This window comes from Salvelinus alpinus, chromosome 15 (assembly GCF_045679555.1).
Source record: "Salvelinus alpinus chromosome 15, SLU_Salpinus.1, whole genome shotgun sequence".
Classification (NCBI taxonomy): domain Eukaryota; kingdom Metazoa; phylum Chordata; class Actinopteri; order Salmoniformes; family Salmonidae; genus Salvelinus; species Salvelinus alpinus.
In genome coordinates this window covers 27,394,060-27,419,820 of record NC_092100.1, presented here as the reverse complement: position 1 = coordinate 27,419,820, position 25,761 = coordinate 27,394,060, and the positions used below count along the sequence as shown (strand labels likewise).

The window sequence follows — 25,761 nt, the reverse complement described above, 5'->3', positions numbered from 1 at the left end:
AATTTGTTTGTTTCGCCTGTGCTCTGCTAAGCCGGAGAGGTCCAGCCGGTGAGGGGTTGACAGACTGGGCCCATACAGCAGCGTAAGGAGATGTTGAATACATAAATAAATGATATGGGCCTGTGGGGGGAGGGCTCTCAACTTTTCTTATAGAATGAGCCAATGAAGCTCTACCCTCAACCTAGCCACTTTTACAGAGAGAGAGGGGGGGGGGGGAAGAGAGAGGGGGAGATAGAGAGAGAGACTAAACTAAGAGATATCACAGTGAGAAACCAGGAGCTGTATGGCAGAGGAAGGCAGGGTAAGCACCACAACACTGAGAGCTTATGTACAATCTGTCTCCAGGAGCTCCAGAGCCTGATAGAGGCTGGCAGGCAGGCAGGCAGACCACGCAGCACAGCAGGCTACCAGGCAGGACAGCAGGCTGGATGGAGGGAGGGAGTGCCTTTCATCACACAGGTACCTGATACAGTGTCAAGAGCTAGGAAGGGAGAGAAGTGGAGAAGGATAGAAGGAGAGAAGGGGACATTGTGAAGAGGGAAGATAGGGAGAGATAAATAACTATGGTGAATGAAAGAATCCATAGTTTGATGAGAGCACACTCTAGAGTCATTCTGGGAAGTGAGTGAGGTGTCCCACTGCGCAAAAACTGGTTGAATCAACATTGTTTCAACGTCATTTGAACCCCCCAAAATTATTTTTATGACGTTGAAGAGTCATTGGATTTGCAAAAAGTCATCACCAAAGGGCATTTTGTCTTTTTTTCACCTAACTTTTAACCTAAATCCAATGACATGGGGAAATGTTTTGTTGATTTCACATTAAATTCACAACAGACAACTCAACTAAATGTAAATCAAAACTAGATGTTGAACTGACGTTTGCGCCCAGTGGGGTGAGTGAGTTTGAGATGCTTCCTGTGGTTTGGAGCTTACTAGGACCTCTTCATATCTGAGAGCAGGCCTAATGTGTCCTCTCATTGTGTCTTCTCATTGTGTCTTCTCATTGTGTCTTCTCATTGGTAACATGGCAGAGCAGCACAGGTCTCTAACACAAGATCCATCCACTTCATTCAGGAACAGGAACAGCTACTCCTCTCTCCTGCTGGTTGAGAGTAATTGCGGACCATGGGCAACAAAACACAACGTAATTACCCCCCCTGCACAGAGCCTAGGACTGATGTTTCAAAGTCTTTCTCTAAGTGACATTTTCACTTCAGCGGGAGATAAATGCTTGCGACATCATTTGGGTGAAAATTACAGTCGTTAACTTTCATCACTGTCCATCTATTCATTACATTATATGTTCTGCTGCTGTAGTGTTGTGAAGGAGAGAGAGAGAGAAAACAGAGGTAAATCGAATAGCACTAGATTGGCACCACTTACTGTTTTTTTTACATAGAGTTTTCAGTGCTTTAAGTGGAATATCATTGGAAACAATGTAGTCACTGCTTTATGTGTTACGTACCTATGTGCCAAGTGTGTGTGTTCGAGTCCGAGAATAAATACATAAACTACTCTTGTTCATACAAAATACACTCTTTTTTTTACACATTTTCAACCACTTGATTGACCTCTTCTTCTCATACATTAATCTCTCAGGTGTTTAACACGCAATCAGGTACTCTATACTTTCACAAGTCTATCTACCCCAGTGTTCATCCCGCATAAACCCTGCAATGTCAACTGGATGAGTGAAATACTCTTGTGACCTTTGAACTCCTGTCCTGACCCTTGTGTGTCCTGACTGCAGCTGGAGGTGTCTGTGACAGACCTGAATGGGAAGCTGGTGGAGGGTCCTGTAACCCTGCTTGTGGATGTCAATGACCAGAATGACAACAGGCCCATCTTCAAGGAGACCCGCTACGCTGGGGAGGTGCTGGAGGGCTCACCTACAGGTAGGAGACGCTGCTCTCTCTGCTTTTCTATGGCCATGTTGGGTAATATTAATTAGTGCACACTGCTGCCAACATTTTGCAATGGAAAAAGAAAACAAGTGTTTCTTATTGGACTAGTTATTGGAGACTCTCCCCATTTCGGGATGTTTGGTTCCTACTGAAGACGACCCTGGGTCAAGGGAAAGCTAGTATACAGATGGTGATTGAGTGTCATTATCAACTGTCTGCTACCGCCAGCATTAACCATTCTTTGACTAGACTTCATAGTGTTGCATTAATGGTGGTCTCTGTGAAAGCAGCTGAGGGGACAAAAGAGAGACAGGAACATTTTGGAGTAATTACTTTGTCATATTGATTATTTGTGCTCAGTACTTGAGAACATAATTGTTCTCAAGTGCTTCTTCAATTTTGAAAGACATACACTAAGACACATTTTGAAAAAAACCATGAATGTGTCAGAATAATGCACGTGTTTCGTACACACTTTGGCAAACAATGTGACCATAGAAAGGTGAACATCATCAGTTGAGCTTTTCATTCCTTTCCTCCTTTTTTCGAGGTTATTGTTGTCTTTTTGTTGTTCAGTGAATAACACAGGAAGCAGACCATTTGGAAAGTGGATGAAATCTCCTCTCTCTTCTTTCCACTTCTATGAGCTGCAGAAATTAGAAAGTCAGTGAGAGAGAGCAGAGCCCTTAGAGGTCTGAACTCATTCCACCATATCACATTTCCTCTGTGGTCTCCAGCTGGCCCTGTCTGGGGCTCTGCTGCTCTGCTATCCCCGGCTTCGGCCCCTCTCCCTCGTTTGCTACTCGCCCTCTCAGGGCTGGTTACTGTAGCAATCTCAAACACTGTGGTTTAGACCAGTCACAGAGCACCTCAACCTGCCTTACCACACACTCTCACTCAGCTGTCACTATGTGTGTGTGTGTGTGTGTGTGTGTGTGTGTGTGTGTGTGTGTGTGTGTGTGTGTGTGTGTGTGTGTGTGTGTGTGTGTGTGTGTGTGTGTGTGTGTGTGTGTGTGTGTGTGTGTGTGTGCACATATATGTATGTCCGTGTGTATTAGTGTATATGTGTGCACACGTGTGAATTAGAGTGTGTGTTTGTGAGAGACAGAGAAAAAGACAGAGAGAGAGAGAGTGAGTTTGCACGACACAAAAGGGTAACTCACCAGAACTTCCAGGATTACGACTTCCCTGGAGCGGATCCTTTGTTTGCTCTTCCCAGAGCAATTTAACTTATTCCAGAGGCTGACCCAAAACAACGCCGGCGGAGAAGAGGTACTCGAGACGTTCTTCTGGTCCGACTTAGGAAGCGTGCACACCACCCACCGCTCCCGAGTATTTTACTCACTAATGTCCAATCTCTGGATAATAAAATTGATGAGCTCAAGGTGAGAGTTGCTTTTCAGAGAGACACCAGGGATTGTAACATACTCTCCTTCACGGAAACATGGCACTCTCTGTTTGACTCTTTAAAGCCAGTTGGGTTCTCAGTATATCGCTCCGACAGGAACAAACATCTCTCCGGGAAGCAGAAGGGTGGAGGTATTTGTTTTATGATTAACGACTTATGGTGTAACTGTGATAACATACAGGAACTCAAGTCCTTCTGTTCACCCGACCTAGAATATCTCACAATCAAATGCCGTCCATACTATCTCCCGAGATAATTTTCGTCAATAATAGCCACAGAGGTCTATATCCCCCCAAAGCGGACACCACGGCGGCCCTCAAAGAACTTCACTGGACTTTATGCAAATTGGAAACAACATATCCTGAGGCTGCATTTATTGTAGCTGGGGATTTTAACAAAGCGAATTTAAGGAAAAGGCTCCTGAAATTCTATCAACATATTGATTGTTGTACTCGCGCTGCTAAAACGCTCGACCATTTCTATACTACCTTCCAGAATGCATATACGGCCCTCCTACGCCCTCCATTCGTAAAATCGGACCACGATTGCATCTTGCTCCTCCCCTTCTATAGGCAGAAACTCAAACAGGAAGCACCCGTGGTAAGGACTATTCAACGCTGGTCTGACCAATCGGAATCCATGATTCAAGATTGTTTTCATCACGCGGACTGGGATATGTTCAGAGTAGCTTCAGAAAATAATATTGACACATACTGTATACTGATACGGTGAATGAGTTTATCAGGAAGTTCATAGGAGATGTTGTACCCACTGTGACTATTAACCTTTCTAGGACACACGTTGAACCCCCCCCAACATTCCGCTGAAAAGGCAGCGCGGGAAATATATATATATTTTTTTGAAATATTTAACTTTCAGACATTAACAAGTCCAATAGAGCAAATGAAAGATAAACATCTTGTTAATCTACCCATCGTGTCCGATTTCTTAAATGTTTTACAGCGAAAACACAACATATATTTCTGTTAGATCACCACCAAATCCAAAAAACACACAGCCATTCTTCCCAGCCAAAGATAGCAGTCACAAAAAGCAGAAATAGAGATAAAATTAATCACTAACCTTTGATGATCTTCATCAGATGACACTCATAGGACTTCATGTTACACAATACATGCATGTTTTGTTTGATAAAGTTCATATTTATATTAAAAAATCTGAGTTTACATTGGCGCGTTACATTCACTAGTTCCAAAAACATCCAGTGATAGTGCATAGCCACATCGTTTCAACAGAAATACTCATTATAAATGTCGATGATAATCCAAGTTATACACATGGAATTATAGATATACCTCTCCTTAATGCAACCGCTGTGTTAGATTTTTAAAAATAACTTTACCATAACAAACAGCTTACGTTATAGCGAGACAGCGCCCGCCAAAACGGCGGATAATAAGACTCAACATTTTACACAGAAATACGAAATAACATCATAAATTGTTCTTACTTTTGCTGAACTTCCATCAGAATCTTGTACAAGGAGTCTTTGGTCAAGAATAAATCGTTGTTTGGTTTTAGAATGTCCTTCTCTCCTGTCGAATTCGCTCCACAAGGCTAGCCAATGTTGATGACGTTCCCAATTTCTCTCGACGCAGAGAACGGAAAACTCCAAAAGTCCCATTAAACGTTGAATAAACTGATGAAACTCGGTTGAAAAAACCTACTTTATGATAATTTTCTAATATTTATCAAATAAAAACAGAGCCGGAGATATTAGCCGTGTATACCGAACGCTTATCATAAGACAATATGGAGGTGCTTCCCGCGCCTAGGTGGAGAAAGGAAATTCTAGACACGTCATTCCAAGAGCTCTTGTTCGACCTCAGATCAAGCTAGACACCCCATTCCACCTTCCACTGCCTGTTGACATCTAGTGGAAGGCGTATGCAGTGCATGCATATCCATAAATATAAGGCAATTCAATAGGCAGGCCCTGAAACAGAGCCTCGTTTTCAGATTTTTCACTTCCTGTCTGGAAGTTTCCTGCCAAATGAGTTCTGTTTTACTCACAGATATAATTCAAACAGTTTTAGAAACTTGAGAGTGTTTTTTTTATCCAATAGTAATAATAATATGCATATTGTACGATCTAGAATAGAGTACGAGGCAGTTTAATTTGGGCACGATTTTTTCCAAAGTGGAAACAGCGCCCCCATATTGACAAGAAGTTAATGCAACCGCTGTGTCAGATTTCAAAAAAACTTTACGGAGAAAGCAAACCATGCAATAATCTGAGACAGAGCTCAGAACAAGAGTCAAATTAGCCGCCATGTTGGAGTCAACAGAAACCAGAAATTACATGATAAATATTCCCTTACCTTTGATGATCTTCATCAGAATGCACTCCCAGGAATCCCAGGTCCACAATAAATGCTTGATTTGTTCGATAATGTCCGTTATTTATGTCCAATTAGCTACTTTGGTTAGCGCGTTTGGTAAACAATTCCAAAGTCACAAAGCGCGTTCACTAAAATGCGACGAAATGTCCAAAAGTTCCGTAACAGTCAGTAGAAACATGTCAAACGATGTATTGAATCAATCTTTACAATGTTGTTAACTTACATCTTGAATAACGTTCCAACCGGAGAATTACATTGACTTCAGATGAGCGATGGAACGGAGCTGCCTCTCACGTGAACACGCGTGGTCAAAGCATGGTCACCTCATGGCAGTGGTGAATCTCTCCTGTCTCCTTCGGCCCCCCTGCACAGTAGAGTCATCAGACAAAGTTCTATTGACTGTTGACATCTAGTGGAAGCAGTAGGAAGTGAAAACTCATCCATATCTCGCTGTAATTTCAATGGGAGCTTGGTTGAAAATCTACCAGCCTCAGAAAAAATTCAAACAGGAAGTGGAACTTGTCAGGTTTTTGCCTGCCATATGAGTTATGTTATACTCACAGACATAATTCAAACAGTTTTAGAAACTTCAGAGTGTTTTCTATCCAATACTAATAATAATATGCATATATTAGCAACTATGACTGAGGAGCAGGCCGTTTACTCTGGGCACCTCTGTGCACCTTTCATCCAAGCTACTCAATACTGCCCCTGCAGCCATAAGAAGTTAATGCAACCGCTCTGTCAGATTTCAAAAAGGCTTTACGGCGAAAGCACACTTTGCGATTATGTTAGGTCAACGCCTAGCTACAGGAACCCATACAGCCATTTTCCAGCCAAGAAGAGGGCTCACAAAAGTCAGAAATAGCATTAAAATTAATCACCTACCTTTGATGATCTTCATCTGGTGGCACTCCCAGGTCTCCATGTTAGACAATAAATGTTTGTTTTGTGTTCGATAATGTCGCTCTTTATGACCAAAAACCTCCTTTTTGTTCGTGCCTTTTGTCCAGTAATCTGAATCTACAAGGCGCGTGCACTAAGACCAGGCGAAAAGTTTTTAAAAAGTACAATAAAAGTTAGTATAAACACGCCAAACGATGTTTAAAATCAATCCTCCAGTTGTTTTTGTCATAAATAATAAATAATATTTCAACCGGACAAAAGCTTCGTCAATAGGTAAGGAGACACAAGAAATGCGCATTCCTGATCAGGCGCATGGCTGATGTCTGGAAATTTCCACTGGCCTCTCATTGAAAGTGCTGTATCTCCCTAATTTTTCAGAGTAAAATCCTGAAACAATGCCTAAAGACTGGCCACATGTAGAGGAAGCCATAGAGCTCGTGAGTATTTGTATGATGGATAGGCTTTCAATGGAAAAACAGCCTTTCAAAATAATAGTACTTCCGGGTTGGATTCCATGTTTTCACCTTCCACAGTTCTGTTACACTCACAGATCCTATTTTAACAGTTTTGGAAGCTTTAGAGTGTTTTCTGTCCATATCTACTAATTATATGCATATCCTAACTTGTGGGCCTGAGTAGCAGGCAGTTTAATTTGGGCACGCTTTTCATCCAAAATTCCGAATGCTGCCCCCTACCCTAGTGAAGTTAAGCAATGGCTTTTTTCTGAACACTCTTATGTAATGCCCAGGTCTGTGGAGTGGTCCTATGGACAGATACTCCAATCTCTGCTGTGGAGCTTTGCAGCTCCTTCAGGGTTATCTTTGGCCTCTTTGTTGCCTCTCTGATAAATGCACTCCTTGCCTGGTCCGTGAGTTTTGGTGGGCGGCCCTCTCATGGCAGGTTTTTTTGTGGTGCCATATTGTTTCCATTTTTTAATAATGTATTTAATGGTGCTCCATGGGATGTTCAAAGTTTCGGATATTTTTTTATACCCCAACCCTGTACTTCTCCACAACTTTGTCCCTGACCTGTTTGGAGAGCTCTTTGATCTTCATGGTGCCGCTTGTTTGGTGGTGCCCCTTGCTTAGTGGTGTTGCAGACTCTGGGGCCTTTCAGAACAGGTGTATATATACTGAGATCATGTGACACTTAGATTGCACATAGGTGGACCTTATTTAATGAAATATGTGACTTCTGAAGGTAATTGGTTGCACCAGATCTTATTTAGGGGCTTCATAGCAAAGGGTGTGAATACGTCTGCACGGACCACTTTTCCGTCTGTTTCTCAAACTAGAGACTCTAATGTACTTGTCCTCATGCTCAGTTGTGCACCGGGGCCTTCCACTCCTCTTTCTATTCTAGTTAGAGCCAATTTGCGCTGTTCTGTGAAAGGAGTTGTACACAGCGTTGTACGAGATCTTCAGTTTCTTGCCAATTTCTCGCATGGAATAGCCTTCATTTCTCAGAACAAGAATAGACTGACGAGTTTCAGAAGAAAGGTCTTTGTTTCTGGCCATTTTGAGCCTGTAATTGAACCCACAAATGCTGATACTCCAGATACTCAACTAGTCCAAAGAAGGCCAGTTTTATTGCTTCTTTATTCAACACAACAGTTTTCAGCTGTGCTAACATAATTGCAAAAGGGTTTTTTAATTATCAATTAGTCTTTAAAAATGATAAACTTGGATTAGCTAACACAACGTGCCATTGGAACACAGGAGTGATGGTTGCTGATAATGGGCCTCTGTGCGCCTATATAGATATTACATTAAAAAAACAGCCGTTTCCAGCTACAATAGTCATTTACATTATTAACCATGTCTGCACTGTATTTCTGATCAATTTGATGTTATTTTAACGGACAAAAACTGTGCTGTACTTTAAAAAACAAGGATATTTCTAAGTGACCCCAAACTTATGAAAGGTAGTGTATATGTACAGTATATATATCCTTAATTTATTCCTTACTTAGATTTACGTGTATCTTGGGTATATGTTGTGAAAATGTTAGATATTACTTGTTAGATATTACTGCACTGTCGGAGCTAGAAGCACAAGCATTTCGCTACACCCTCAATAACATCTTCTAAACAGTGTATGTGACCAATAAAATGTGATTTGATTTGAGATGATATCAGGTCCTAACTCTGTAAAGAGCTGACTTGTGCTCTTATCATTGGCACACAAATAGGGAAGGGCACAGCTATTTGAATATCTGAACGGACGTTGGTATTCCAATACATTGCGAAAGTTTTCATTTTTGAGTGAAATAAATAATCTTTATCAATGAAAATCACATCAAATCAAAAGGCTTTGTCTCAATGAAATAAAATGATATATGTGACATTGCTACACATAAGGATATAGCATGCCATTTGAAAGACTTAATTTAATAAAATAACATACTTTAGAATTTAGTTTTTTTTACGTATTCCCCATAAAAAGACATTGGCTACCTAATAGCATACACAGCTTTAACGTATGTAGCTTGTTGCTGTTGGCACTACAGAGGCTCCATGTGTAGCAACATGAAGTGGGAGATCTATAATCAATTGAAAATGGAATAACAATTACGAAATTAAGTTAGCTAAATGAGAAGGAGTAGGCTACAACGAGCAACCGACAGGTGGGCTGTTGTTTAATCTGAATGAAACGTTGTAGACAAGGATGGGTAGCGCAGCAAGATAGCCTCTGGGTATCTTAGCTAGCTTCTTTACATTGATTTGATGCTGTAAAGACCGTCACTGCCAGATGGGATGATAGATAATTTATGGCATTTACAAGTTTGTCTAACTAATGCGATTCAGTGGTTACTTTTTCTCTCTCTCCCTCAGGTGTCACACACACTGCTGGCCCCTGCCCAAGTTGCTTAATGTGCAACCTGTGCAACTCAGGAGAGACATGTGCTGCAGCTGTTACGTAGGCTGCGCAGTAAGCAAGTGTCCAAGTATAAACAGTTACAAAAAACATCAGAACTATCCGGAAATCCGAAAAAAATGTATGATATTATTTGCATAGTGAAATGATTCCAACTGCCTATCCCTACAAACAAACAAATATACTGTACATAACACTACATCTCCAAAAGCAGAAGATGAGGGTGGAAAGTCAGCAGGCAAAGAGAGAAATTAATCCCACAGTCAGTAGAGTAACACAGTGTTATTCCCCATGGTGACAATAGTCTTCAACTGCACAGTTTGGCTGTATGGATGCATACAGCTTGGCTAATGAAGGCATAATGATGTGAAAACTATCATTGGGGTAATACAACAGTAAGCACAGAGCTCTTGGTTGCACATTGAACTAATATCAAGAACCAAAGCAGGTTTTTCTAATAGCCAAAGGTCCAAATGATGGAATTACTTTAGATATCCCTGTAGCTCTTAGTAAAGTTATGGTTTAAAGCCTTGCAGTGAATTGGGTGGGATTCACGAATATGACAAATCAAATCAAATGTATTTCTATAGCCCTTCGTACATCAGCTGATATCTCAAAGTGCTCTACAGAAACCCAGCCTAAAACCCCAAACAGCAAGCAATGCAGGTGTAGAAGCAATGTGGTTAGGAAAAACTCCCTAGAAAGGCCAAAACCTAGGAAGAAACCTAGAGAGGAACCAGGCTATGAGGGGTGGCCAGTCCTCTTCTGGCTGTGCCGGGTGGAGATTATAACAGAACATAGCCAAGATGTTCAAATGTTAATAAATGACCAGCATGGTCAAATAATAATAATCACAGTAGTTGTCGAGGGTGCAGCAAGTCAGCACCTTAGGAGTAAATGTCAGTTGGCTTTTCATAGCCGATCATTAAGAGTATCTCTACCGCTCCTGCGGTCTCTAGAGAGTTGAAAACAGCAGGTCTGGGACAGGTAGCACGTCCGGTGAACAGGTCAGGGTTCCATAGCCACAGGCAGAACAGTTGAAACTGGAGCAGCAGCACGGCCAGGTGGACTGGGGACAGCAAGGAGTCATCATGCCAGGTCGTCCTGAGGCATGGTCCTAGGGCTCAGGTCCTCCGAGAGAGAGAGAGAAAGAGAGAATTAGAGAGAGCATACTTAAATTCACACAGGACACTGGATAAGACAGGAGAAGTACTCCAGATATAACAAACTGACCCTAGCCCCCCGACACAAACTACTGCAGCATAAATACTTGAGGCTGAAACAGGAGGGGTCAGGAGACACTGTGGCCCCATCCTATGATACCCCCAGACAGGGCCAAACAGGAAGGATATAACCCCACCCAATTTGCCAAAGCACAGCCCCCTTACCTCTAGAGGGATATCTTCAACCACCAACTTACCATCCTGAGACAAGGCCGAGTATAGACCACAAAGATCTTCGCCACGGCACAACCCAAGGGAGGGCGCCAACCCAGACAGGAGGATCACGTCAGTGACTCAACCCACTCAAGTGACGCACCCCTCCTAGGGATGGCATGAAAGAGCACCAGTAAGCCAGTGACTCAGCCCCTGTAATAGGGTTAGAGGCAGAGAATCTCAGTGGAGAGAGGGGAACCGGCCAGGCAGAGACAGCAAGGGCGGTTCGTTGCTCCAGAGCCTTTCCGTTCACCTTCACACTCCTGGGCCAGACTACACTCAATCACATGACCCACTGAAGAGATGAGTCTTCAGTAAAGACTTAAAAGTTGAGACCGAGTCTGCGTCTCTCACATGGGTAGGCAGACCATTCCATAAAAATGGAGATCTATAGGAGAAAGCCCTGCCTCCAGCTGTTTGCTTAGAAGTTCTATGGACAATTAGGAGGCCTGCGTCTTGTGACCGTAGCGTACGTGTAGGTATGTACGGCAGGACCAACTCGGAAAGATAGGTAGGAGCAAGCCCATGTAACGCTTTGTAGATTAACAGTAAAACCTGACAGATACCCAGCGGGCTAGGTTTTTATTGGGATATGGAGGTTCAGGCCAAAATACAGATAAATCACCTTAGTTAAAAGTGTGAATCATTTTACTGAGACAAGTTAAGGTTTTGCAAATTCCTCTGCATTAACATTTCAGAACTACACTACACGAATAAAAGTATGCGGACACCTGTTCGTTGAACATCTCCTTCCCAGAAAGCCTCCACTCTTCTGGGAAGGCTTTCCATTTCATGTTGGAATATTGTTGCTGGGACTTGTTTCTATTCAGCCTCAAGAGCATTAGTGAGGTCGGGCACTGATGTCGGCGATTACGCCTGGCTCGCAGTCGGCATTCCAAATCATCCCAAAGGTGTTTGATGGGATTGAGGTCAGGGCTCTGTAACAGCCGGTCAAGTTCTTCCACACCGATCTCGACAAACCATTTCTGTATGGACCTCGCTTTGTGCACAGGGTTATTGTCATTCTGAAACAGGAAAGGGCTTTCCCCATACTGTTGCCACAATGTTGGAAGCACAGAATAATCTAGAATGTTATTGTATGCTGTAGTGTTAAAATTTCCCTTCACTGGAACGAAGGGACCTAGCCCGAACCATTATTACTCCTCCCAAAACTTTAAAGCTGGCACTATGCATCCGGGCAGGTAGCTTTGTCATGGCATTCGTCCGTCGGACTGACAGATGGTGGCCTGATTCATCACTCTAGAGAACGCGTTTCCAGTACTCCAGAGTCCAATGACGGCAAGCTTTACACCACTCCAGCCGGCGCTTGGCATTGCACATGGTGATTTTAGGCTTATGTGCGGCTGCTCGGCCGTGGAAAACCATTTCATGAAGCTCCCGACGAACAGTTATTGTGCTGATATTGCTTCCAGCGGAAGTTTGGAACTCGGTAGTGTGTGTTGCAACCAAGGACAGACAATATTTACACGCTACACACTTCAGCACTCGGCGGTCCCGTTCTGTGAGCTTATGTGACCTACCACTTTGTGGCTGAGCCGTTGTTACTCCTAGACATTTCCACTTCACAATAACAACACTTACAGCAGCTCTAGTAGGGCAGGAATTTTACGAATTGACTTGTTAGAAAGGTGTCATCCTATGACGATGTCACGTTGAAAGTCACTGACCTCTTCAGTAACGTCCATTCTACTGCCAGTGTTTGTCTATGGAGATTGCATGGCTCTGTGCTCGGTTTTACACACCTGTCAGCAACGGGTGTGACTAAAATAGACAAATCAACTCATTTGAAGGTGTGTCCACATACTTTTGGCTATGTTGTGTAGTTTCCTGCCTAGTTTGGATTCGATTTAATCTAGAAAGTAGAATCAGGTCCTCCGAGTGACTTGCTTTAATAAGATTGAAGCTGACTTATTTTATTTGCTATGATATGTTTCAAAAACGCTGTGGTCTTCATTTAATTTCACTATATTTTCATAACATCTCTTTGGCACAGTTGCCATGGTAAATCAAATTGAGATGAGGGATCTGACTGATGATGTACAGAGGAGACAATTAAATCCTGCTCTCATTTCACTTCTACAGTGCTCAGAGTTGTTGGAAGCGGGTTATGTGGGGGGGGGGGGGGGTGCAGGTGGGATACATTTTCAGTCAATCACACACAGTGCCAGTAGAATGTAATGAGATGAATTTAATGCACTTTGCCCCTGCTCCTGAGAGGTGGCACCAGGCAAGATGTACAGTAGTTATTTAGCTAGGTGTCTATGTGGACAGGGGTGGGTGTGAGATGAGGTTAATGGGATCAGTCTCATAATTATGCCCCTGCCAATACCATCCTAATCAGGACCCAACCCCACAGCCTCACACTCAACATGCCCCCATGTCACTCAGCAAATGACCACTGACTCCTGCATCATTAATCACAGAGGTGGACAGGTCCTAGACGAGTCCTGGACCTCTGGCCTGTCCTGTCCTGTCATTAATATGGACTTCCCAGGAGGAGGGGTCCAATCAGAGACCTCACAACCCTACTGCTGGCCTCAAACATGCTCCCCAGGGTTAACCCTTACTCTCCCATACCATTACATTATTGTAACACACAAACTGTAGAGGAGTTCATTTGATTGTGTGATTTCGATATTAATGTGTGAGGAGCAAGCATGTGTTTGTGTGCTTTCCAAAATCGAATACTGTAGTATACTGTAGAATATTACACTACACACTAACATGTGTAGTACTTACTATAGAAGTTAGTAGTATAGAAAAAACACTGTAGTAAATACAACTGTAATGTCTGCAAAAACACTACTTAATAAATAATAAACTACATTATAAACTTGGTGGTTTGAGCCCTGAATACTGATTGGCTGGCAGACATGGTATATCAGACGAATACCACGGGTATGACAAAACATTTACTTTTACTGCTCTAATTACTGTACATTGGTTACCAGTTTAAAATAGCAAACACCTCGGGGGTTTGTGATATATGGCCAATATGCCACTGCTAAGGGATCTTTCCAAAAACACTACAGTACATTCTACAGTATACTACAGTCTGCACAAAACACTACAGTAAATACTACAATCTGCAAAACAATATATTAATTACTATAGAATATACTACAGTTTTTTTCTACAGTTTTTATATTATTGTTAACTTTAATTGCTGCAGTATACTGTAAAGAGAATATTAACACTAGAGTGAATACTGTAGTATTTAGGCCTTCTATAGTATTATTTCATGTGGGTTGCCTTATTTTATTTACCTCACTCTTTACCCTACATATGTTCTGCAATATTCCACACCATATTTCTTCAAGAATAACTTAACCATACCACAGCATACTTAGTATAGTTGCCCCCAAACAAACCCTCTAAACTACCATGGAAATGATGGAAATTGTGTTTGTGTGGAGTGTGTGTTTTACTGTAGTATATGATAATACAGTATGGTGATGTGTGTGATGTGTGGTGTGTTTGTCTCTGTTGTGGGGGCCAGCAGGCAACAGGGGTGGCTGCAGGGGACAATGTCTCACTGCTCCTGACATTTCTGTGCAAACTGATAACTGAGCAACCCCAAGCCCAGCTCTCCTGGCAAGCCTTTCTCCCCTTCTGTTACTTACCCACACTCCTATTCAGTTCCTGTTTTACTCTTTCTCTCTCTATCTTTTTCCTCTCTCACTGCCATGCATGCCCCAAGGTTGTTTGTACATTTCGACATGAACTCTCATTTTTTTTTTTTTACTCTCTCAATGTCTCCTATACCCCAAACACCCCATCTTTTTTGACAGCCTTGGAATAGTTGGTCTGCCTTGCTACAGTTCATGAAAACATTTACAGTACATCTTCAAGGTGTCTGTGTGGAATAAAAGGCATGCCTCTATTTGGCAATTTGAGTTGGGGGTGGGTGTTTTTCTATATCTGCCCTCAGTGCTCAGGCCATGTTTTATTTTTTTGTTATCTAAGTATTTAAACAAATCCTTCTCATGAAATTGAACATGATGAGGAATAAATTAACGTATTCCAGATAACTAGGTTTGTGCGAGTTTTACCATCAAATTTGTGTCTCTATCAGAAGTAATTAGGGCCGAGGCTCCAGCTGTGAGAGTGGATGTGAAGGATGCCTCTGCATTCCTTTACGCAGTCTGACTCTGCTTTGCTCTCGGCTCAGTTTCCCAAAAGCATCTTAAGGCTAAGTTAATTGTAAAAACCTTTGTAGGAGCATCGTTAAATCTCCAAGCTGTTTCCCAAAACCATTGGTACTAAAGTTGCAATTGAAAATGCTTCTTATTTACTGACTGCCTCAGACCACTCGTAGAACAGATATGTGCGTTGTCAGATCATTTTTTGCCCTTCTGTGTCACTTTATAAACAGAAGATCTCTGCTAAAAAATAGAATCAAGATGTTTGTCTTTCTGTGACCTCCAGTAACTTCAGAACGCAGTTGACTAGAAATAAAAAGTTGCCAATGTCTGCAATTGTTAGGCTACAAACAACAAAGGATGATTCAAATGAAAACCGAGATTATTGTATTAAAATATAAATATAGTAGGCTACATAGGCCTGTATATTACAATTATATTGACATCAATTTCAAGCTCACTCAATTGATTTCTAATTTGCTATTTGTAGGCTACTGTCTGTACTGCAATATATTTCATGATGTTTAACAACATGTGTGCAATAGAGTAGGCTAAGAACATTTGGGATCCATGTAGAACCCTCTGTGGAAAGTGGTCTACATGGACCCATAAAGAGTTCTACCTGGAACCAAAAAGGTTTATTCAAAGAGTTATCCTATGGGGACAGCCGAAGAACCCTTTTAGGTTCTAGATAGCACCTTTATTTCTACGAGTGTAGGTGATCAGTATTGTGTAATAATTTTGAGGTAAGATGTATCGACACATGCTTCAACGACACACTTAGCAAATGTTTTTCTGCGTGGTGTTTTGAGAAACACATGTTACGTCTTTGTAAGAACGATGCATTGGTAAAACACTCGTAGCCCTAAGTTCCATCGAGAGAGAGAGAGAGAGAGAGAGAGAGAGATTACTTTCTCCACATTTTGTTACTTTACAGCCTTATTGTCACGTTCGCCGTAATGTGGAAGAGAGGAGGACCAAGGCGCAGCGTTATATGAATACATCTTCTATTTATTATAACGAAGAACACTTAACCAAACTTTACAAAACGAACGTGACGCTATATAGAGAATAGTGCTGACCACAAAACAATACACATAGACAATCACCCACAACGACAAAATAGGCTACCTAAATATGGTTCCCAATCAGAGACAACGACTAACACCTGCCTCTGATTGAGAACCATATCAGGCCAAACACAGAAACAGACAAACTAGACATACAACATAGAATGCCCACTCAGATCACACCCTGACCAAACAAAACATATAAACATACGAAGCAAACTATGGTCAGGGCGTGACACTTATTCTAAAAAGGATTCCATAGTTTTCCCCCCTCATAAGTCTACACACAATACCCCATAATGACAAAGCAAAAACAGGTTTTTAGAAATGTTTGAAACTGTATAAAAATCAACAACAGCTGAAATATCACATTTACATAAGTACCCTTTACTCAGTACTTTGTTGAAGCACCATTGGCAGCAATCACAGCCTCGAGTATTCTTGGGTATGACACTACGATCTTGGCACACCCGATTTTGGGAAGTTTCTCCCATTCTTCTCTGTAGATCCTCTCAACGTCTGTCAGGTTGGATGGGGAGCATCACTGCACAGCTCTAGGAAGAGTATAGGTGGTTCCAAACTTCTTACATTTAAGAATGATGGAAGCCACTGTGTTATTGGGGACCTTCAATGCTGCATAAATGTTTTAGTACCTTTCCCCTGATATGTGCCTCGACACAATCCTGTCTCTGAGCTCTACGGACAATTTCTTTGACCTCATGGCTTGGTTTTTGCTCTGACATGCACTGTAACCTGTGGGAACTTAAATAGACAGGTGTGTGCCTATCCAAATAATGTCTAATCAATTTAATTTACCACAGGTGGACTCCAATTAAGTTGTAGAAAGGATCATCTCAAGGATGATCAATGGAAACAGGAGTCTCATAGCAAAGAATCCGAATACTTTTGTGAATAAGGTATTCCTGTTTTTATTTGTAATAAATTTGCAAACATAAAAAAAAACGGTTTTAGCTTTGTCATTATGGGGTATTGTGTGTAGATTGATGAGGATTGTTATTGATTTAATCAAGTTTAGAATAAGGCTGTAATGTAACAAAATGTGGAATAAGTCAAGGGGTCTGAATACTTTCCGAATGCACTGTATATGAAGACTATATACGAATAGTGTAACATGTACAGGTTGACACGGGAACAGGACTCCGTCAGGAATGGGAGTGAAGTTCTAGAGTCAAGTTCTGGACAGGACGGGACAGAATCGACAGTTCAAAGGAACGGGCAGTATAGGAATATTATATATTTTTTATAAAAAAAAAAAACATGTGTAGGCCTAATATAGTTTACTTTACATTTATCCATATACAGTATTAGACCATCTTTGGCACTGAGCAGCAGGCAAACGGAGCAGTTGCTATGGCTGCCATATATACAGTGATTGATGATGGCTAGTCACATGCAGAGCAGGGGACAGACAGACAAGCAGCAAACAGAGGATGTTATTTCTGCGATTAAAAATGAGCGCGGGATGGGACGGATTTATATCAGGATGGGACAGGAAAGTTCCCAGGTTATAAAACTGTTGTAGGATCAAGATAGTACAGGAAAAAAATGGACAGGACAAGACAGGACAGGAATACATTTTCGCTCCTGTGTCAACTTCAAATGTGCAGTTTGAACTACTACAGGAAGGGTTGTTGCAGGCTAGCTCAGTGCTGCCTCCTCTCAATGGTTACTCAAGTTGAAGGCCGTCCAGGGTACTGCAGGCTGCAATTAGCAAATAAATTCTCATTATAACTTCTTCTGTGTGCAATTTTTTTATAAAAGGACATACATCTGGTCTATTAGAAGTAATTATGCTTCCAGTACCGCAGTCGGCCTTGAACTTCCATGGCTTCAATGAGAGGGGTCAGTCATTCTCTCCTGACACACACACAAACACACTCACTTACACAGTCACGGTGTGCGCTACTGGTGGAGAAGTCAGGTGCAGGAGAGCAGAGAGTTGTGAACAGGCGCACACTTTATTAAGGCAGAGGCAAATAAACCAGACAGACGCCACTGCGTCAAACCCTCCAGCCAAAAGTAAAAGCACTATGCGTGAAACAGTCACAAAAAATTAGCAAATGTGTACAATAAACGTCCCTCGTGAAAAGCCACGGAAATAACGGGGGAAAACCCAGCCTGGCGCGTACACACGAACATGTAACAAAAACAATTTCACACAAAGACATGGAGGGGAACAGAGGAATAAATACATGCAGTGTGATTAGGGAATGAAAACCAGGTGTACAGGGAACAAGACAAAACAAATGGAACAATGGAAAAATGGAGCGGCGATGGCTAGAAAGCCGGTGAAGTCGACCGCCGAACGCCCCCCGAACAAGGAGAGCAGCCGACTTTGGCGGAACTCGTGACATACACATGATGGTCAGGGCAAAGCTCTCGTGTACTCTTTTGCACGATCCACTAACATTGCATCAACTAACATCATAATATAATAATAATATTATTATAATATAATCATTATAATAATAATACATAATAATAATATATGCCATTTATTAGATGCTTTTATCCAATGCAGCTTACAGTTATGCGTGCATACATTTTGCTTATGGATGGCCCTGGTAATAAAACCCACAACCCTGGCGGTGCAAGTGCCATGCTCTACCAGCTGAGCCATACAGGACCATGACATGCCATCCACTACAAACCATTCAATGACACTCAAATTCATTAGCACTATCCCAGTATCCAATGACCTCACGTGAGAACACGCTAAAGTGTCCAATGATGCTCTACTTAATGAACCCTTGTCCAGACTTGCTGAACTGATCGCCCTACTGCAGCCTATTCTACCTCCTCCCATGTAGTTCACCGTCTGACAGGAGACATTTCTGCGTTTCCCACTTGTCACAACTGAAAACGGAGCGGCAGAGTTGAGAGACTACCGGAGTGTTGGGTCATCAGGTTCAGAAAATAAAAGGAGAACAAAATCAATACCTAATTGCCAAGACAGGCCCCCGTGGAGGGCTAGGGAGACCAGAGCCCAGATTGATCCGGGAGAGAAAATTATTGGGCTAAGGGTGACGCTAATGCTGGCAGGTAATTTGTAGCATAATGGCACCTTGTCTGTACCATTAGGATTTCCTCACATAGCCGTCTGGGTCTCTCACAGCACAGACCCACTACTGCTCACAGCTTGCACAATACCTCATTATCTGTTCTTCAAGCCAAGCAGCCGCCCAGCAAATTTATGTTGGTGGGATCTGTGGAGCCCAGTGTGTTTAGGACTGTCCTCTCTTACAGCAATTATCTTTGTTGTTGATTGAGTGAAGTGGTTACTCAATATACTGACGGCTGGACACTCTTATGGACACTGTATGGACAATTATTGTACTTGGTTTAAATGTTTTAGTTAGAGTGGTTATGGGATACTTACTTGAGACACATCACATGACAGTCCTACTTCCTCATTTAGAGACGGGAGACTCCTGGAACAGGTGCTGCAGGCGTCCTGATGTGTATCGTGGTGTAGCCAACTGTCTCTCAGGGGTAGACGGTGAAAAGTCTGTCTCCCCTCTAGAGAAACTATAAACACTCCCTCATTGTTTATTCATTCATTTATACACTTTTGTCCTCAAAAGACTACAATTAGATTTGTCTGGAGCGATCATAAGTGAGCTTTCTTCTTTTGAATTACCATAAGGAGCAATATGCATGACTCCTCTGTGGAAAAAATAGCTCTCTAAAAATGCTTTATTCTCAGTGCGATTTGATCTGAATATATGCGAATATGCCTTTATTCCAATACATTTCAGTGGTTTGGGGTAAATTAAACCACTCTTAGCAGTTGATGTGGTGGCTCTTAGTTCATCTCTGAACTAAATTGCATCATTCTGGGCCCATCCCATCTTAAATTGCATCATTCAGGGCCCATCCCTCCCTCCCTCTCCCCCTCTCTGTTCGTCATGCCTGAGTGCTATGCAGATCAGAGCTCTTTCCCAGACTTCCAGGGACAATCAGGCAGTACTGTGGGTAGTGAGGTGCGGCTGTGGCTGCCACTGTGGTCTCCACGGTGGCAGATCCACTACATGAACGCTGCTAATCTATTAAAGAGTTTCTATTCTTCTTCTGTCCCTCTACACTGTCCCACATCAACTGGGGGTGATTATCTGTCCCCCTCTCTGAGAGACGAGGGGACGAGGGGACCCTGCTCTGACTCACACAGCCTGAGAGAGACCAGACAAACCAATCTCTCCCCCGTCTTCTCTCCCCTGCCTCAATCTGCCTCTGCTCCAACGGCCTGGACATTTTAAGAGCCTGCACTCTTTCCAGTTCTCCAATTTAGTTTATCTGCCCTCATTGTTTCACATAAGTGTTCGCCGATAAGATAACCCCTTTAGAACTGGCCCACGTCCCCTGGTGGGACTTTTAAAAGGTTTATATTGAAGGCAAGAGAGCCAGAAAAGTTTTTATGGAGATAGCATTTAAAAAGATCTTGACATGTTTTGTTCAATTTAAATCAATGCTAGTCTAATCTTTGGGTCCTGGGCTAATAAAGAGGGAGCTATAACTGGGAGCCCTGAGCCTAATGATAGCTGAGGTTTAACTTCAGCTTCTCAGTTTGTTTACATCTGGGAGGTTTAGTATTCATGATGCCTTGCATACCCAAGGCTGTTTAAAACCTGCTGATATCGAGCCTTTGATGGTCTCTCTCTCTCTCTCTCTCTACGTCAATAGATAAAACATCAAGAACTGATTTGGAGTTCACCTACAAAATGTCCTAAGTCCCCTGCTCTTTCCACTGAGCTAAACTTTTATTGGGAAAAAGACTGATCTAAGTGCACAGACTGAGAGTATCCCCAATGTACGGTTGTTGCTGTCAGGTTTAGAAGGTCTGGTGCTGTTTTAGCTATGTCTTCATGTTTGATACTCAGTTAGGATGTTTAGTGGGTAATTCATGCAGCAGATGATGAGGGAATGTTAAATCAAACAACAGGCTGTATTTATAGAAATGAACATTTACCCAGGACATGTCTTATTACCACAGCGTATTTTAGTAGATTGAATCTGGAGTCTATCCTTATGCAAGGGCCAGGCTGCTTCTCTTAGAAGTGTTGAGTTGAGTCCTTGGACATTCGGTCATATGTCTGTGTGTGTCAGACCTTTGACTGTGACCACAGAGACTGTGAAAGGGATAACTCTGAGAGACTGTGAAAGCTAAACCCCCCCCTCCTTATTTCCTTTTTCACATTAAAAGTTTAGAACTATAACCTTTCTTTGCTCAAGTTATTGACTGTGTATTGAAAACATTTCCATGGGCAGTGTTATGATTAGATAGGACAAACTTAAAGCAGGAGTTTGCTGTGTCTTGACACAGACCTTCCATCTAACACTAATTACATTACCTGTTCCTGCGTCTTTCAAATTACAGTGGCCGGGAGTGTTTGAAAAGACAGACCTACAGTACACGGACATCAAAATCTCAAACCGGTGTTCTCTCTCCACCCGTTGTGTCCTGCACTGTGCTCTGTCTTTGTCAGAGGCATGTTCCAGTTTGCTGAGATACGAAGAGCTCCATGGCTCAGCTGCCACAGGGCACTAGTACAGTTTTGCTCCAGGGTATGAACTCTTTGATTGAGTATCGATTGGGGATTGTCAGACGAGCGGCCTGGACGTGGCCTGTACATTGAGCTCTGCTGTGTTCCCTGTACTGTTATCAACTCTGTGGCTTTTACACTGAAACAAAGAGCTAATTACATTACAGAGTATCACAGAGTCACAGAGGTGGCAGAAGTAGTTCAAGTAGTTCTGAGACAAGACATAGCTCCCAGAGGCGATGAGCCGTGCAGAGGATATGGGTGCTGTTTAATTCAATCTAACATTGCATCAAAACAAAATGAGAGTAACTGTGAACCATATTATTATTGGCATCCTTAAGAACACTTATTTTGTGCTTTAGATCCACATAGTAAATACCATGTGTACGCCCTCTGGGGGGACTGTGGGGTGGTCTTGCATGGTTGAGAGGTATCATGAATGGTTGGTGGCCTGGCGGTTGGAAGCGTTGGGCCGGTGCTCAAGAGGTTGTTGGTTCGGGACCCCGACCATGGTTGCTCCTGTGGGTCGCTCTGGATGGGAGCGTCTGCTAGATGACTGGTATGTAATGTCAATGTTTGATTGGATTCACTGCAGGTGGATTGTATGTTTCCTCAAGGAGAAAGCCTCCACTTCAATGTCAAAGATAATAAAACAAAAACACTTTAGTAAATACTACAGTAATGTACCCAAAAACACTACAGTAAATACTACAGTATACTACAGTCTGCAAAAACAGTACAGTGAATACTATAGTATTTCTACCATAGTATACATTATAGTATTTTTTTTATGTGGGAAGCCGTCTTGGATAAACTTCCGCCATACCTTACCTCATTACTAACCTTCAGACGTATAAGTTACCAGACCCGGACTCAGGGATGGCTAACCCTGGAGATCCCTTCAATCTTCACCGAGTTAGCTAAATCTGCTTTTAGTTTTTTTTGTGCTTCTCATGTGGAATGATCCAAAAGTCCTTAAAGTTTGTGAAGTTGGTGCATCTACGGCAATTCAGGCAGATGTTAGAAGGCCTTTTTACAGAAGAATGTGTTTGTTTCATATGATTGTGTTTTGCTTTCCATGTATTGTTGTCACGCCCTGACCATAGAGAGCTTTTATTCTCTATGTTGGTTAGGTCGGGGTGTGATTAAGGGTGGGTTATCTAGGTGAATTATATTTATGTTGGCCTAGTATGGTTGCCAATCAGAGGCAGCTGTTTATCGTTGTCTCTGATTGGGGATCATATTTAGGTAGCCATTTTCCCATTGTGCTTTGTGGGATCTTGTCTAAGTATAGTTGCCTGTGAGCACTACTCTGAGCTTCACATTTCGTTTGTTCGTGTTATTGTTTTTGTTCTTTTAGTTTCTCTTCCAAATAAAGGATGGAAACATACCACGCTGCGTCTTGGTCCACTCCTTATGACGAACGTGACAATTGTGTAGTTGATGGGTATATAGATACAGTATTTAACATGTATTTGTTGTTTATTTATGTTTTCATGCAGGGCTCGTCTGCAAAAGAGACCATGGTCTCAGCATTACTGCCTGCTAAAATAAAGGTTAAATAATAAAATATATTTATCTTTAAGTATGGAATTGGTAGTACGATAGGTCATGCTGCTTACTTTTGAGTCAGGAAATGGAAGAAACAAATCAATAGGAAAACAGAGATTAACTTTTCTGGAGTTGAAGGCTGGCTGGGGGTGGAGGGGGGAGGGGGGTGGAGTGGGAGGGGTTAGAGTGGTCCTGAGAAATCAGGTGGAAGCGAAGGTTCAAAATACATTTTCAGATCCCTACCTACACTGTACAACCAAAACAACTTAAAGAGACGCATGGGTAGCCTAAATGGTATTATGGGGTTAGTCAAGTGAAAACCAGGGAAGCACATTATTTAAATATGTTTCCATGTTTTTGCTTTATTCATTTCCATTTTCTTTTTGACAGCTTGAAAAATGGTTTTCACCAAAACAATACACTAAAACACTTGCAAGTTTGACTAAAATGGAATGCTGTCAGGATCATATTAACCTAAAGTTTTTGAATAAATTGCTTTTTCTTCTTTAATTTGTCAAGCGCACCCGTTTGTTATGTCCCCTGGGGAAACACCAAGCACAGAATTTCATTTACAGAAAAAAGCAAAAGAACCACTTAATTACTTTATTGTTTTTTGGTCAACCTGTGTTTAGGTTGGGTTATTATTAGCAGTGCATCTTAAGTTTGTGCTTTTGGAAAACAGACTTTCATACATTGATGACACAGATTTGTGATGATTTATGATGTGGCTTTCAATCCAGCTAGTACACAACATGACCAAAAGTATGTGGACACCTGCTCATCAAACATCTCATTCCAAAATCATGGGCATTAATATGGAGTTGGTCCCCCCCTTTGATGCTATAATAGCCTCCACTCTTCTGGGGAAGGCTTTCCGTTAGATGTTGGAACATTGCTGCGGGGACTTGCTTCCATTCAGCCACGAACATTAGTGAGGTCGGGCACTAATGTTGGGTGATTAGGCCTGGCTTGCAGTCGGCAATCCAATTCATCCCAAAGGTGTTCGATGGGGTTGAGGTCAGGGCTCTGTGCAGGACAGTTGTTCTTCTACACCGATCTGTATGGACCTTGCTTTGTGCACAGGAGCATTGTATACTAAAACAGGAAAGGGCCCCAAACTATTGCCACGAAGTTGGAATCACAGAATCATCTAGAATGTCATTGTATGTTGTAGCGTTAAGATTTCCCTTCGCTGGAACTAAGGGGCCTAGCCCTAATCATGAACAACAGCCCCAGACCATTGTTCCTCCTCCACCAAACTTTACAGTTGGCACTATGGTAGCGTTCTCCTGGCATCCGCCAAATCCAGATTTGCCCGTCGTACTGCCAGATGGTGAAGCATTATTCATCTCTCCAGAGAACGCATTTCCACTGCTCCAGAGTCCAATGGCGGCAAGCTTTACACCACTCCAGTCGACGCTTGGCATTGCTCATGGTGATTTTAGGCTTGTGTGAGGCTGCTCGGCTATGGAAACCCATTTCATGAATCTCCTGACGAACAGTTATTGTGCTGTCGTTGCTTCCAGAGGCAGTTTGGAACGCGGTAGTGGGTGTTGCAACCGAGGATAGATGATATTTACACGCTACGCGCTTCAGCACTTGGAGGTCTCGTTCTGTGAGCTTGTGTGGCTTACCACTTTGCGGCTGAGCCGTTGTTGCTCCTATACATTTCCACTTCACAACAACAGCACTCACAGTTGACCGGGGCAGCTCTAGCATGGCAGAAATCTGACAAACTAACTTGTTGGAAAGTTGGCATCCTATGATGATGCCAGTAAGGCCATGCTACTGCCAATGCTACTGCCAATCTTCAGTAAGGCCATGCTACTGCCAATGTTTGTCTATGGAGATTGCATGGCTGTGTACTCGATTTTATACACCTGTCACTAATTGCATATATACTGTATATGTTTGAGATTCATAAGCCAGCTGGTTGTTTTTTTATATTTCACCCCTTTTTTCTCCCCAATTTCGTGGTATCCAATTGGTAGTTACAGTCTTGTCTCATCGCTGCAACTCCCGTACGGACTCGGGAGAGGCGAAGGTCGAGAGCCATGCGTCCTCCGAAACACAACCCAACCTAGCCGCACTGCTTCTTGACACAATGCACATCCAACCCGGAAGCCAGCCGCACCAATGTGTCGGAGGAAACACCATACACCTGGCGACCTGGTCAGCGTGCACTGCGCCCGGCCCGCCACAGGAGTCACTAGTGCGCAATGAGACAAGGATATCCCTGCCGGCCGACGACACTGGGTCAATTGTGTGTCGCCCCATGGACATCCCGGTCGCGGCCGGCTGCGACAGAGCCTGGGCTCGAACCCAGAATCTCGCCTTAGACCACTGCGCCACCCGGGAGGCCCTGTCTTGTTTTATATTAATCCTATTTCTATGTTTGCAATCTACAACCTACTGCTTATCTACATTATCTCTGGTATTTTAACTGAATGTTTTAGATAAGATATCACAGGCCATTCCATGCGCAAGACTATATCAGCAAGTCATCTGTGATAGCCTTAT

General features: G+C 42.5%; 1 protein-coding gene across 1 annotated transcript in view; it reads left to right on the top strand.

Moving 5' to 3' along the window:
• The window catches only part of LOC139539869 (cadherin-13-like), a 704,975-nt gene that overhangs the window by 358,502 nt on the left and 320,712 nt on the right, over positions 1–25,761 (top strand). The window contains exon 7 of the mRNA XM_071343218.1: positions 1,753–1,897. Within this exon, the coding sequence (XP_071199319.1) occupies positions 1,753–1,897 (145 nt within the window). The remainder of the gene's footprint in view (positions 1–1,752; positions 1,898–25,761) is intronic.